This window comes from Chionomys nivalis, chromosome 23, assembly GCF_950005125.1.
Source record: "Chionomys nivalis chromosome 23, mChiNiv1.1, whole genome shotgun sequence".
In the NCBI taxonomy this organism is placed as follows: Eukaryota; Metazoa; Chordata; class Mammalia; order Rodentia; family Cricetidae; genus Chionomys; species Chionomys nivalis.
In genome coordinates, this window is record NC_080108.1 from 39,830,424 (window position 1) to 39,844,558 (window position 14,135).

Here is a 14,135-nt window from a genome sequence, read left to right on the forward strand (position 1 = left end):
AAGGGGCAGTGTGAAGTAGGGCATGGCCCGTAGTGTTCATGGGCAGGATCCACACAGCCCAGACAACGACTTACTGACTGTGGAGTCCAGTTATTCAGTCAAGGGTAAAAACAAATTTGTTCCAGACCATAAAGAAATTCAGATGCATGCACTGCATATGCACTGGCCTGGAGGACCAGGAGGCAGCACCCAGGGAGTCACCAGCTGCTGCTCTACCCAACTCATGTCCTGCGACTGAAGACGGCTGCTTATCAGGAGAAACAGAGTGGGGAGAGTGTGTGTGTGTGTGTGTGTGTGTGTGTGTGTGTGTAAGCCAAAAGATAACTTCAGCTGCCACTCTTTAGGAACTACCCACCTTGTTGTTCAGGCAGGGTCTCTCAAAGGCCTGGAACTCACCAAGCAGGCTAGGCTGACTTTTTTTTTTAAATCACAAGGGTTCTGGGGATGGAACTCAGGTCTCATGCTGACTGAAGCTTCCACCCCAAGTCCAAGAACCCTATTTTGATGTGAATTCTGACTGTTAAACCACTAGAACCTATAATTTTTTACAGATGTATTTATTTTTATGCATGAGTGTTTTGCATAGATGTCTGTGGGTACCCGATACCCAGAGGCCTGAGAGGGTGTCGGATCCCCTGAGACTGGAGTCACAGATAGTTGCAGACCATGGTGTGAATGCTGAAAACTGACCCTGGTCTTCCGCAAGACCAGCAAGTACTTCTAACCACCGAGCCATCTCTCCAGCCCCTGTGATTCTTCTTTTTAGCTGCACAGGCTACTGCTGAAGGACAGACGTTCTCTGCACTGAGATTTCCCCGAGACAATCCTTCAGTGCGTGAACCTCAGAAGGCACCTCGAGCAGAAACAGAGGGAAGAAGGCTGAAATGGCAGCCAGGTGTGGTTGCACAACCCCTGCAGGCCCAGCATCTGAGAGGCGAGGGCAGGAGGATCGGAAGCTCCAGACTGCCTGGGCAAGTCTCAAAAGAGAAAGGGAAGGAGGAGGGAAGACTGATTACCTAGATTACTTACATGTTATAAAATACACTGTATGGGCAAACTGTCACATGCAGTTTGAACTCACTGAGAAGCTGGCTCTGGAGCAGTGTTGCCCCGTCTCCATTTCAGACCTAAACATGGCTGTCTAAAAGTGTCTTCCAAGGACTGGCCCCATCACTGTGGCAGGGAGGGAAGAGAGCAGCACCGCTGGAGGGTGAGCCATTCCCAACACATGTCACTACTGTCCATCCGTGATAGAAAAGTGCCTAGAGAAGCCACAGATTGGGCTGTGGGAAACTCAGACATGGAGAGAAAGTTCAAACAGGACTCCAGCTGGTGCCTCAACTTCCCCAGTCCGTTTCTGATGGACGCTGTAAGCACCTGATTTGATGGCGTCATCTCTAACATGGTGTAATGTTCTTTCACTACACTGAGAACTCCAGGTGACTTCCTCAGTCAATTTCTGCTGGATGCTGAGTGCTCTGTTTAATGATGGATGCACTGTTGTCTGTGCATCTGCCGGTTTCTCGTTATGTTTTAACTCTGGCTTGCTATGTAGTTAGGAAGTCTGTTCATTCAAAATCAAAAGTATGGCTGCCACACTTCACTCTCTGGCCCATATAGTACATCTTCTGTAAAGTACACATCAGAAAAGGGCAACATATCTCTAAGTGGGGATTAAATACAAGAAATGTCTGATGTTGTAAGCAGCGATTACAAAAGGATCGGTTGCTCCAGACATGTGGACAAGGAACCCTAGGGCTCGAGAAACACAGTTCACAATGGGCCACAAAATCCACTTTCTGCTCTCTCAATCCCTGTTAGTGCATGGGGTGAGAGCACCCAACTGCTCTCTCCCTCCTCCCAAAGCTGGAGGAAGCTTAAGTTGAAAAGCCCTTCCAAGGCAGTTTCTTACACCCAATGCTGCAAAACCAGGAGGTGGCACTTGTACCTAGTAACATGTCCCCAGCAATTCCCAGGAGTCCTGTGTAGAAGGACCCAGGGCATACCCCTGCTATCCAGTCCTTTGGAGGAAAGAGAGTCCAGAGTTCAAAGCCAGCCTTGCGTATACTGAGCTTGAGGCCAGCTTGGGCTACATAAGAACCTTGTCTCAAAAAAATTATAAAATAAAATATAAGTCAGCCAACCACACAGAAAGTCTGGAAGATAACAGCTGATTCTCTGCCTTAGGAAACCACGCTTCTAGGTTCTACCCCATCTAACGCCGTCTTACACGTACAGACTGGGGTTTGGAGAAAGGGCAAAGGGAAATCAGGGTGGGGACGCCTTCTCCTTACCTTTTCCCCCAGTCCTAAGGGACATGCTAAAGGAGGCCACTGCCAGCACTGGAGCAGCTCAAAGGGGCCTCGGATACCCTTCTCTTTGGCACCCCACATTTCTCCTACTGGGCCCCTGTCTACCTCCTGCCCCACCCCCTTCTCTGGCTACCAGCCTCCTTGGGAAAACCAGGCCCAGATCTCTCTCCAGTCCCTCGAGTCTATTCCTGCCCATCCCCCTTCTTCTCACGGGCTTTCTGGGTCAGAATCCCACTGGGCTGATAATCATTTCACGCAACTTTCGACTCAGGCAGAAACTGCTTCACAAATCTCTAGCGGAATTGCAGCGACTATGCAGGGTGGCTGGAAACTCTGCACTTTGAAAAGCAAAGGAGTAGTGGGGACAGAGCGGCGGCTTCACAGCCCCAGAGCTCCACGTCCGAACTTAGCGATGGGGCTCGATCTCTTTAAAGGCACCCCAGGAAGGATGGAGGAACCATGGGTCCGAACCTCGGGGTTTGCAGTATGGAGAGTGACACGTGTGGTTTCCAGGTTCTGCAATATGGGTTGGGCAGATCTGAGTTCAGGAGTCTCGGTCTGGGGGAGCCAGGGTCTAGTAGGCCCTCTCCGCCCTCCGCCCGGCCCTCGGCGCTGCTAGGGAAGGGTGCGGAGCCGCAGAGAGCCTGGCCCGAGGTCGCACAGCCCGCCCCCGGCCACGCGCGGCGCGGCTCACCTCGATGAGCGAGTAGTTGATCTCCACGTCCGACTTCACGAAGCCCCCGCAGCCGACCACGATGTCCTCGGAGCCGCCCGCCCGCCCCGCGCTGCTCAGCAGCAGCAGCAGCTCCACGACACCCCGGCCCGCACGCGTGGCCCGGCCTCCGCGTGCCTACCCTCCGCAGCCCGCCCGGTCCCGCCCCTCACACCGAACGCAGCCGGCTCCTTCCTCCCATCTCGGCTGACAAGCCCAGGCCCCGCCCAGGCGCCGCACCGCGCAGGCGCGCCGGGGCCCTGCGTCACGCCCTCAAGAAAGACCGCTAGGACACCTGCTCCGCCGGGAACCGCGGCCGCTTGCACAGCCTCTGAAATGAGTAGCCTCAGATTCAGTGTCCCGATTAAGAACTTTTTTGTGGACTGACATAGTCAATAAGTCCCAAATCCTTTTGATGCACATATTTCACAAGTCAGATGTAATTTTAAAAAACCCTTTAGAAATTTGTTATTGGCTCTCCTTCCTCATCCCCACCAGCACTAAATCCTATAAGAAAATCTTATTTTAACCAGACAGGTTCAAGGCCTGTCTGAGCTACAGAACAAGTTCAAAATCAACCCGGACATCTTTAGACACCCTCTGAAAATAAAACGTAAAATATTTTTTTTTTTTTGGTTTTTCGAGACAGGGTTTCTCTGTGGTTTTTTGGAGCCTGTCCTGGAACTAGCTCTGTAGACCAGGCTGGTCTCGAACTCACAGAGATCCGCCTGCCTCTGCCTCCCGAGTGCTGGGATTAAAGGCGTGCGCCACCACCGCCCGGCCAAACGTAAAATATTTAAAAGGACTGGGAAAATAGCTCAGTGCATGACTAGCAAGGCCCTAAATTTGATCCCTAGTATAGGCATACATGTTGAATGTGACTTATAACCAAACCCTGCACTCATGGGGCTGAGGCAGGAGGACTTCCATGAGTTAACACCCTGCTTGAGTTACATAGGAAGTACCAGTGCAACCAGAGAGTAAGGGACAGGGTGCAGGGGTGGTCCTGGGTCCATGGCAGTCAGTAAAGTGTTTGCCTTGCAACCTAAGGATCTGAGTTTGATCCCCGAACCATGCCAGATGTGGTGGCCAGCAATAGGAGGTGGAGACAAGAGGCTTTACTGTCTAGTCTGATGGGAAAGGTGAGCTTCAGAACCATGAGAGGCTGCGGGCTGCCTTCCTGAGGATGACCCTCAAAGCTGTACTCTGATCTCGACATGCGGGCGCACACCTCTGAACGGCAGCTCCTGAAAAGAACCTGGCTGGTTAGAACTTCAGTAGTGGCGAGACTGGAATGCTGCAAGCCCAGAGGCTGCTGGCCTTATCCTGGCTGGTTCTGGCCCTCCTCCTCCCTGTGTTGAAGCTAACATCTTACGACAATAGAGAAAACTTTTAGAATCTACAGACTCTAAAATTGATAGAAGTAGACAACTAGCTTCTACCAATCCGAAAGCTAAGAACATCATTGGAGAACATCTCGGGCCTATAGGAAAGCAGCCTCCACCTTGCCGTATCTGCCTCTCTGATGTACTCGTCAATGTATTCTTAACTTGCCTCGATTTATGACTTTCTCTGTTCTGTAAAACTATAAAACTTCGTGAAACTGCACCCATGCTGGAAGGCTGTGGTGAAAACCGAGCAGAGTCGCTGTATTCTAGGGCAAACAGCAGAACAAAACAGCTGCTGGTTGGAGGCGTTTAGACCTTGAAGAAGTCGCTGTCGAAAAGAGTGGTTGTGTTCTGTCATCTGCAGGGCTGTTTGTCTGAAGGGCTCTACGGCCTCTGCATGACCCTGGACACAGAGGGTCCTGGCACACCTGGAGCGTCTGCCGTTATTGGGTGCTGCACGCAGCACACAACCAGGACTACAGTGGCAGACATGCGATGCTTTCCTTCATGAAACACAGAGATTACATCAGGGCTTTGGCACGAGGAATGTTTTACCCAGAAAGCGACTTTTGTGTAGCAACCAGTAACTTCGCTCCTGCAGGGCTGTCTGTGGTACAGTTCACCTAGGCTGTCCCTCCCTGCTGACTGTAAGGCCTAAATTCATCTTGGAGTGACCCTCTTTCTTCAGCTGTCCCACGTGACTCAGAACACTGACAGAAGATGGAATTTGGGTGACCCAAATCTGTGTTCCTGAGCCGTGGCTCAAAATGGCTCCAGAATAAACTTCCTCTTATTCCCTTTAAGATAATACCTGCATAGCTGGGCGATGGTGGCGCTTGGGAGGCAGAGGCAGGCAAATCTCTGTGAGTTCAAAGCCAGCCTGGTCTACAGAGCGAGTTCCAGGACAGGCTCCAAAGCCACAGAGAAACCCTGTCTCAGAAGAAGGGAAAAAAAAAAGATAAGAGCTGTGGATTTTGTCAACACATGCACACACGTGCACATAACAAGATGAAATCTGTGATTTGGCTTCTTTTTTAGAAAGGATTATTTTGTGGCATGGCTTTTCTATTAGAAATGATGTTGTTGTTGCTGCTTTTGAGACAGCATCTAACTAGGTAGCCCTGGCTAGCCTCAAACTCACTGAGATCCCCCGGCCTCTGCTTCCTGAGTGACTGAAGGAGTGAGTCACCACCGCCCAGCATAACTACTTTTAAAACTAAGACTTTTTACATTCATCCCAGCACCCACATCTAAACCGCATTCGTCCCCAGTTGCTGACCGCTTAGGTCTGTTGCCTTTCCTCAGGACACCCTCCTGCGATGGTGGTGGTGTGGCGGGGGGGGGGGTGTGTTTCCCACAGAGTCCCGGCTCTTCAGGGTACCAGAATCACTTTACCAAACAACAACTCCACCTCCACACACCACAACTGGACCTTGCCCCGGGGCCTCTGCTTCCCAGCTCCAATCCCAGTCAAACCCGCCCCGCCCCGCCCCGCCCCGCCTCTTCCCCAGCCTGGAGCCTGGCTCTGAAGGCTGCTCTGGGACTGAGAGACCGACAGACCGAGGGCTGTTGGACTGAGGGCTCCCAATGGCCTCACCGGGACAACCCTGCACCGACCTGCGGGTGAGTCCCATCGAGCTGTTGGGAAAGGCGGTACTCCAGCCTCAAATACTTGACCTCGGGAAGCAATAAGGCCAGTGAGTGGCGGAGCGACAGATACAGATCCCTTCACTAAACCCAGGCCCCAGCAGGGTTTAAGACTGGGGACTTTGATTCTTATTTGCATAAAACTAATGAGCCAGCCTGTCCTCTGTGCCTACCTTCCTCATCTACACCCTACTCTAGGGCCTGGAGTCCAGCAGGTAAGGGCCAGAGCTCGCGTTCACCCAGGGCTTGTTCCATGCCCGGTGCTGTGAGTCCACCGCGTTAGGCTGCTTTAGGCAACCCGTACAGCGAGATTTCAGTATGCCTCCTTGTCAGAGAAGCACAGTCAGCTCGGCCCCTTCCTGTGTGGTGCAAACGGGACAGTTCCCTTTTGGTACCTCAGTCTATGAAATGGGTACAGTAGCAACTACCAACCAGAGTTCTTATAAAGTAACGGGTGCAACTCATCTGTAAGCCCAGCACTTGGGAAGCTGAGGCCAGAGAATCACAAGTTCAAAGCCAGCCCCACTGCCTCCCAGCTGACTAGGCAAGTTCCTTACCTTATCTGGGCCCCCATAAGCTAGCCTTCATCTGCCTTATGGAGTTGATATTAGGGTGAAAAACGAAAAGCACACCACAGAGGGCTTGAAATATTTTCATGCAATGTCTGTCCCATAGGCAGGTGAGATTGGGACCCAGGTGGCTGCCATCCTAACAGTGTCCTCGGTGTTCCATTCAGGTCTGGAACCAGACACAGCAGGAACCTGTGACCCATCACTTGCTCAGCCTGTGCTTCCTGAGAACAGCCGGGAGCTGGGCGCCCCCCATGTACCTCTGGGTCCTCGGCCCCATCTACCTTTTCTACATTCATCGCCATGGCAGGTGCTACCTCCGATGTCCTACCTCTTCAAAGTCAAAATGGTAGCCACGGAGCCTGGGACCAGGGAGCCTGGGACCAGGGAGGGGGGGCAGCTGTGTTGGGGGCAGGTTGGAACCTGGCAGAGAGACTCCCCACCTCCCATCAAGAACACAGGACAGAGGCAAGAAGGGAAGCCACTAGCCAAACAGGTCAATAGTGAAGAGGGGACAGAGATAAACCCATGGTCAAAGTTCTCGCAAACAGATTGAGCAAATCTGCACGCTCTCACACCGAGAGAAGCACGTAGCTACAGTGACCTGGCATTTCTCATTTACTGTGGGTACACACTGGGGTACAAACAGTCAATTTAAAGCCATCCAAGGACGAATCTTTTTATAACTTCAGCAGGTATTTGTGTTTTGGCTATTTTTAGGACAGGGTCCCATGTAGCCCAGTCTGGCTTTCGCTATGTAGCTAAGGATGACCCTGAGCTCCTGATCCCCCGCCTCCCCTGCCAGTTTCTGGGGTCACAGGCACATGGCACACCCTCCATCTACTTACTGTTTTACTCCATTGTACTGCGGGCAGATCCCAGAGCCTCAGACCTACACAGTGGATGTTCTGCCACTGGACCACACTCCTGGACAGTTCCATGCTTATTTTCTCCTTACTTGTAGTCCCGCTGAACATTTTTAAAAATTGCTATACAATTGTTTTACCGTTTTTTATAAAAGGCGACATAGCCCCATCCCTCTCCTGGACTTCCTAGTAGAGATTGCATGCCATGCCCATCACCGATACCACAGTGATGTGGGAGTGAAGGAATTTGCCAGGGCGGAAAATAAGGCAGAAGCGGAGGCGGTTGGATAAGCTATGGTATGGCGCAGCAGGAGTCGGCAGTGCCGCTGCATGGGGCATCCTGGGGATAGCTTTCCTCAGAGAGGTTCTGCAGAAACAATCAGATGGTGTGGTAATAGCGCAGAGCCAGGGAGCAACTGCAGTCCAGCTGCTGTTGGCTGCCCTTGAGATAAGGATGGTCTTGTCTTGAGTGAGACATGGCTTGATATGACCACCTGTCCTCAACTGGCATCCACACTCCACCCCAACAGATGCAGCCAGGTTAAATCTTGGATGTTTGAGCAAAGGTCCCTTCTTCAAGTAGATTCTTCAAGCTGCACAAAAGCAATGTGGCCCTGTCTCTTGTTGGTCTGACAGATGGTCACACAAAAGTGTAAGATGTCCCATTCCAAGGGACGAGGCTGTGAAGCCTCTGAGGGGAGGCTTGGAACCTGTCAGAGCACATTCTGTGGTGGAGCTCTGGGTTTTGTGGGCGCGACACCCTGTCATGTATATGGGTGCTCAGCGTTAATAATAACAACCAGGTTATTGACAAGAGGTCCCCTGGAAGTTTTGTCCAGTTTGACCCAGTGTAGAAACTGCAGTCGGGTGGTGGATGGGAGGCAGAGGCAGGTGGATCTCTATTAGTTGAGGCCAGCATGGTTTACAGAGCAATTTCCAGAACAGCCAGGGAGAGCTACATAGAGAAACCCTGTCTCAAAAAGCAAAACAAAACAAAACAAAAGTTGACACTTCAGGATCCAGCTCAGAAAAGATGGGCTAGTACCTTTATTGTAAAATATTTTTTTCTTGAAACAAGTTCTCACTATGTAACCCTGGCTAACCTACAAATCACTCTGTAGACCAGGCTGGCCTTGAACTCACAGAGATCCACAAACCAACCTCACCAGTGCTGGGATCAAGGGCCTGAGCCTCCATGCCTGGACTGTACAACTGTTTGATGTCAGTTCTGTTGCATTTTGGAAGAAACAAACTTTATTGTCTTCCTGGGATTTGAGAGCCATTCCAGACAGGACTTAATAAGACTTGATAATGTTCCTTTAAGTAAGGTGGAACCAAACCCATGGGTGGCTCTCTTTCAAAAGCCATGACACTACCAGATGCCCGGCTAAACTGGGATTTGATATAAATTCTGGTCAGAATCTGGGTAAGTTTTATTTTGTAATATTATTAGTAATAAGGGCCAAACATTAACCCTTTTCTTTTGGCTGTTAAGATCAGCCAAAGGCTTGGTACAATTACTCTTAGGACTTAACTTTAACTTTTCTCTACACTGCTTATGTCACCTGTGGCTGGTACAGTTTTGTTCCCCCTGTCAGCTCCCCGTCCCTTAGGCAAACAGGACATCTCTTCCTGTAATTATTTTCTTCTTTGCATACCCTGGTTCAAGCCTAAGCTCTTGCATCTGTGGCCTGTCTAACGAAGAGGACAAAGTGGCTTCCAGGGTCCCAGGGCCTTTCCAGAGAAGGCATTGCCATCCCCCGGCTGATCTTGCACTGGCTCTCTTTGGTCTCTCTTATCCTCATTTGTCTCAACTCTGTTGTTGACACCGCAGAAAGAGTTTCCAGGTTTGCGGAGGAAGCAGTAGATTTTAGTTTTAACTTTCATGTAATATTTAGGTGGTGTGTACACTAAAACAAACAGCTTTCTAAAACATTTTTATCTTAAGACTGATTTTCAAGTAGTTAAAAGCCGGGTAAGAAAGTTAGTAGAGGGCTGGAGAGATGGCTCAGTGGTTAAGAACATTGGCTGCTCTTCAAAAGGACCCAGGTTCAATTCCCAGCACCTACATGGCAGCTCACACCTGGCTGTAAATCCAGCTCCAGGGGATCTGGCATCGTCACACAGACATACACGTAGGCAAAACCAATGCACATGAAATAAAAATGAATAATTAAAAAATAATTTTAAAAGGTAGTAGAAAACATAAAGTGTTTGTTCTTTAAGTTTCTTTTCTGTCAGGCCGCCAGTATCTGAAGGGACCCTCATGCTTTGACAGAGGCCTCAGTTCCAGCTGTAGCTCTGTACTGGAATCTGACAGCATGTCAGCATGCTCGCGCCCTCTGGAAGGTTCATGGCTGCTGACTGGCTCTGTTCTTATGCAGAATGCTGAAGCTTTTCGGTTTTGGCCTCAGCTTTTCCTTTTCATTTTGGAAGCAGCCAATCATTTTTCACCTTAGAGAAAATTCTAATTTTATCATACAAACCCTTGCTCATGCCAAGTTAATGTTCTTTCTTTAACCTTCCTTATCAAAAATATCTTCATACTCACAGTCTTAGTTAGGGTTTCTACTGCTGTGAGAGACACCACGGCCATGGCAACTCTTAGAAAGGAAACTATTTAATGGGGGCTGGTTTACAGTTTCAGAGGCAGGCACGGTGCAGGCAGGCATGGTGCTGCAGAGGTAGCTGAGAGTGCTCCATCTTGATCTGCAGGCAGCAGGAGCAACTGTGTGCCAGGCTGAGTGTAGCTTGAGCATGGGAAACCTCAAAGCCCGCCCCTCAGTGACTCACTTCCTCCAACAAGGCCACGCCTCCCAACAGTACCACTCCCTATGGGCTAAGCATTCAAACTCGTGTGTCTATGAGGGTACTTCCTCTTTAAGCCACCACAACTACATTCTCTGTCTTCTTTTTCTCCTCTACTTATTGGTTTTCTTTTTTATTGCTTTATTCCCTTTTTTTAATACTATAAATCAGAGCAGCATAAGAAATTTACTAACTTAGTAAAAGGAGGTTGGATCTAAATTACATTTATGACATAATGTAACAAATTAAAATTACCTGCTTGTGGTAGTTTGAAAGAAAACAGACCCCCATAGGTCCATAGAGAGTGGCACTATCAGGAGGTATGGCCTTGTTGGAGTAGGTGACATCACTGGAGGAAGTGTGTTCCTGAGGGCAGGCTTTGAGGTCTCAGATGTTCAAGCCAGGCCCAGAGTGGCAGTCTCTTCCTGCTGCCTGCAGATCCAGACATGGAACTCTCAGCTGCCTCTCCGGCACCATGTCTGCCTGCATGTGTCATGCTTTCTGCCATGACGATGATGGGCTAAACCTCTGAAGCTGTAAGCCAGCCCCAGCTAAATGTTTTCCTTTATAAGAGTTGCTGTGGTCCTGGAGTCTCTTCACAGCAATAGAAACCCTAACTAAGACACTTTTTATCCTTTTTGCTTTCTTTTTTTAAGATAGGTTCTCATGTAGCCCAGGCTGGCCTGGAAGTCACTAGGTAGGTCAGGCTAATGCTGAACTGCTCTGTCTGCCTCCACCTCTCAGTGCTGATATTATGGGTATATCCCCAATCCCACTCCCAGTTCACATTGCTGAACTTTAGGGTTCTTGCTGGTCATGGGGCTCAGGAGGACTTTTTTGGCACTTGGATTTTTTTAAAGGCTTTTTTTAAAAATGGAAAAAAGAAACAAACGCCTTTTCTTCTTCACCTTGCAAGAGTCTGAGAGTTTCAGAGTGTTGCTTTTTTGCAAAAATTAATTAAGATAGCAGATGACCGTGGACAGTGAATCTCGTCAGTATAAGCATAGAGAAAGAGAAAAAACAGACACCTGCAAAACTTTGTATGTTAACCCGGAGGCTATAGCTTGGGAAACAAAGGGCACCTATCCCCAGGAAGGACCGGAAGTGCCAGCAAATGGCTACAGCTTTCGGAGGAAGAGAAAGAAAGGGGCCAGCAGCACTGGCTGTCGGGCCCAGGACATTTGTCTTCTTTACAGTATATTTACTTCAGGTCAAGCTGCAGAATGTAAGACGGACTAGAGTGCCACGGGGGCCTCAGTCTGCTAATAGCCACGCTGCGGCAAGGTAACATTACACCAGAAGGTTTCATGTCTTTTCTGTAGAGTCTAAGGGTAAAATTTGTAGCAGTTGTCAGGAATTCAACAAAGTGGGGAGTTGGGAGGGACAGCCATGACTGTCTGGGTCTAAGAGCGGGTGTTCCTGAGGTTCCTTTGTGGACAGTAAACCTCTCATGGGGGACCTGAGGCACCTCTCTGCAGGGACATCTCTTACACAAGGCCATTGACCCACGGCCAGACTGTCTACAGGCACCAGGCCAATCTACAGCTTGAAGCCAAATTATTCTGATGTCAGGTCTAGGTTCATACAGGAGAGATTCCACTTACCACACGCGAGGCAGACAGTCTAGCAGAGCAAACTCAGGACCAGAGGCTCATTCCGGGATGACCGTCATTGAGAGGCAGGATGGAATGAGACAGTAAGAATTAAGAGGACTCTCCCAGTGTGTGCAGATTAACCTGGGAAGAGCCGAGGAGGCTCCCAGGAGGAAGAGCGACCACCACCCCCACAGATTCTAGCTGGACACCTTCCTTTTCCTGCCACCATCCGTTTCCACCAAAGTGTACCCTTGTCCAGGGTCCATCCATTGCAAACAGGAAGTAAGGCTCTCCACAAGAACCAGAAGGATCTTTTTAGTCTGTACCATGGCAGGTGACCGTGCTCTGAAGTCACAGCCTGCAGGCCTCCAGTCTCACTGGGAAATGGCCCAGCCAGCGACCTGCAGTCACTAGTGGGTTGATCAGCTGACCAACACAAATAAGAGAGAAAAGAGGTGGAGCCAAGAGTGGAGAGAGGTTCCAGTGGGGAGGGGCAACAATACAGATACAGTGATGAAAGAATCACCAGGACCATTGGCCACACCGTGGTACAGCTGCAGCTGGCTGGCCCTGGAAAGTATCGCAGAGATGCTTTAATTGGTGGGGTCTACTGAGGCGGTCAGGTGAGTTTCAACATCACCTTCCTGAGAGCAATTGAAGCTGGGGCTTGCGGTTAGCAACAGCCGGCTTTTAAGCAGGGTTGATCCCCTGCCTCAAGCAGAAACAGTCCAGCAGGACCATTCGTTCTAGAAGACAAGTCTTCACCTAGCGAGTAACCCTCACTTTACATCCTAAGTCACCCCAACACGCAACCTTCCAGCCTCTTCGGTGGCTTGGAAAACACCGGATAGGTACAAGGTGCAGTTTATTGCTGAGCATTTTTGACATGAGAGTTGAAGATCAGGATGGGTCTCAATGCCTCCCGAGGAGGGATGCCACATCAGTGACGTCACTGACAGAGCCCCCATCAGGCACTGCAAAGAGTGTCTTCTCCAGTCTGCCTCTGTTTTTCTTTTCCCTCCGACAGTCTTATGAGTCTGTTTCTCCAGGTGCTTGGCTTCGCTCTCATACTTCTACACACCTTCAACGTGGCCATGCCCCTGTGGAGGATCCGGCAGGGGATGCCCCAGGCACCAGAGCTTCTCATTCACCCTACCGTGTGGCTCACCACCATGGTAATCACTGCCTATGCAGGAGCCCAGCTTGCCCCCAACTTCTGCTTTCTTCTAGTATGGAGAGCGTGGGGAGGGAGGGGCTTGGGAGCTTCCCCTTCTGCCCTCCACCCTCTCTTGTCTAGAGCTTTGCCACCTTCCTGATTCACGTGGAGAGAAAGAAGGGAGTTCGGGCTTCCGGGGTGTTATTTGGATACTGGCTGCTCTGCTGTCTCTTGCCAGCTATCAATGCGGCCCAGCAGGCCACTGCAGGGGTGAGTGGGGCCCTGGTGGGTGTCAGGCCGCTTTTCTGTCCCTTTGTCCATACATGACAGCTTCCCCAACAAGTACCTCTCCTCCAGTGTAGGGTGCAGTGTGCTCTGTGCGTGTGTGGATGTGCACGAGGATGTGCTATGTTCACATGGGGTGTGCATGAGGCTGTGCTATGTGCATGTGTGGGTGTGCACGAGGATGTGCTATGGGTGTGTATGGATGTGCTATGTGCATGTGTGGGTGTGCACGAGGATGCACTATGTGCATGTGTGGCTGTGCACGAGGATGTGCTATGGGCATGTGTGGGTGTGTGGATGTGCTATGGGCATGTGTGGATGTGCATGACGATGTGCTACGTGTGTATGTGTGCAGAGGCCAGGCGTGTTCTGTCTTGATCTTCCACTCTCTGCCTTATTCTCTTTGGTTGATGTTGTTTTATTTTGAGATTGATCTCACACTCTAGTCCAGGCTGACCTCAAACTCATGTTCCTCCTCCTGCATATGGGAAGTCTGGGTGTGAACCATGACATCCAGCTGGTACTCAGGTGATCAGGGCAGGGTGGACATGGAGAACCCAGTACTGAATAGATAAAAGAGAGGTTGGGGCTTGTCTCAGCCACCATTCTATTGCTGTGAAAAGATCAAGGCAGCTCAGGGTTTCTCTGTAGCTTTGGATCCTGTCTTGGAATTACCTAGACTGGCCTTGAACTCACAGAGATCTGCCTGTCTCTGCCTCCCTGAGTGCTGGGATTAAAGGCATGCACCACCACTGCCCCATCCAAGGCAACTCTTTTTAAAAAAAAAAAAAGCATTT

The 14,135-nt window shown here is 50.2% G+C and overlaps 1 protein-coding gene across 1 annotated transcript in view; it reads left to right on the top strand.

Annotated features, from left to right (window-relative positions):
* The first annotated feature begins 4,241 nt into the window (after window positions 1-4,241).
* The window catches only part of LOC130865129 (ATP-binding cassette sub-family C member 6-like), a 49,749-nt gene continuing 39,855 nt past the window's right edge, over window positions 4,242-14,135 (top strand). Inside the window, 6 exon segments of the mRNA XM_057756008.1 lie at window positions 4,242-4,289; window positions 5,883-6,035; window positions 6,796-6,946; window positions 6,949-6,977; window positions 12,947-13,072; window positions 13,195-13,323. Of these exon segments, the coding sequence (XP_057611991.1) occupies window positions 4,242-4,289; window positions 5,883-6,035; window positions 6,796-6,946; window positions 6,949-6,977; window positions 12,947-13,072; window positions 13,195-13,323 (636 nt within the window).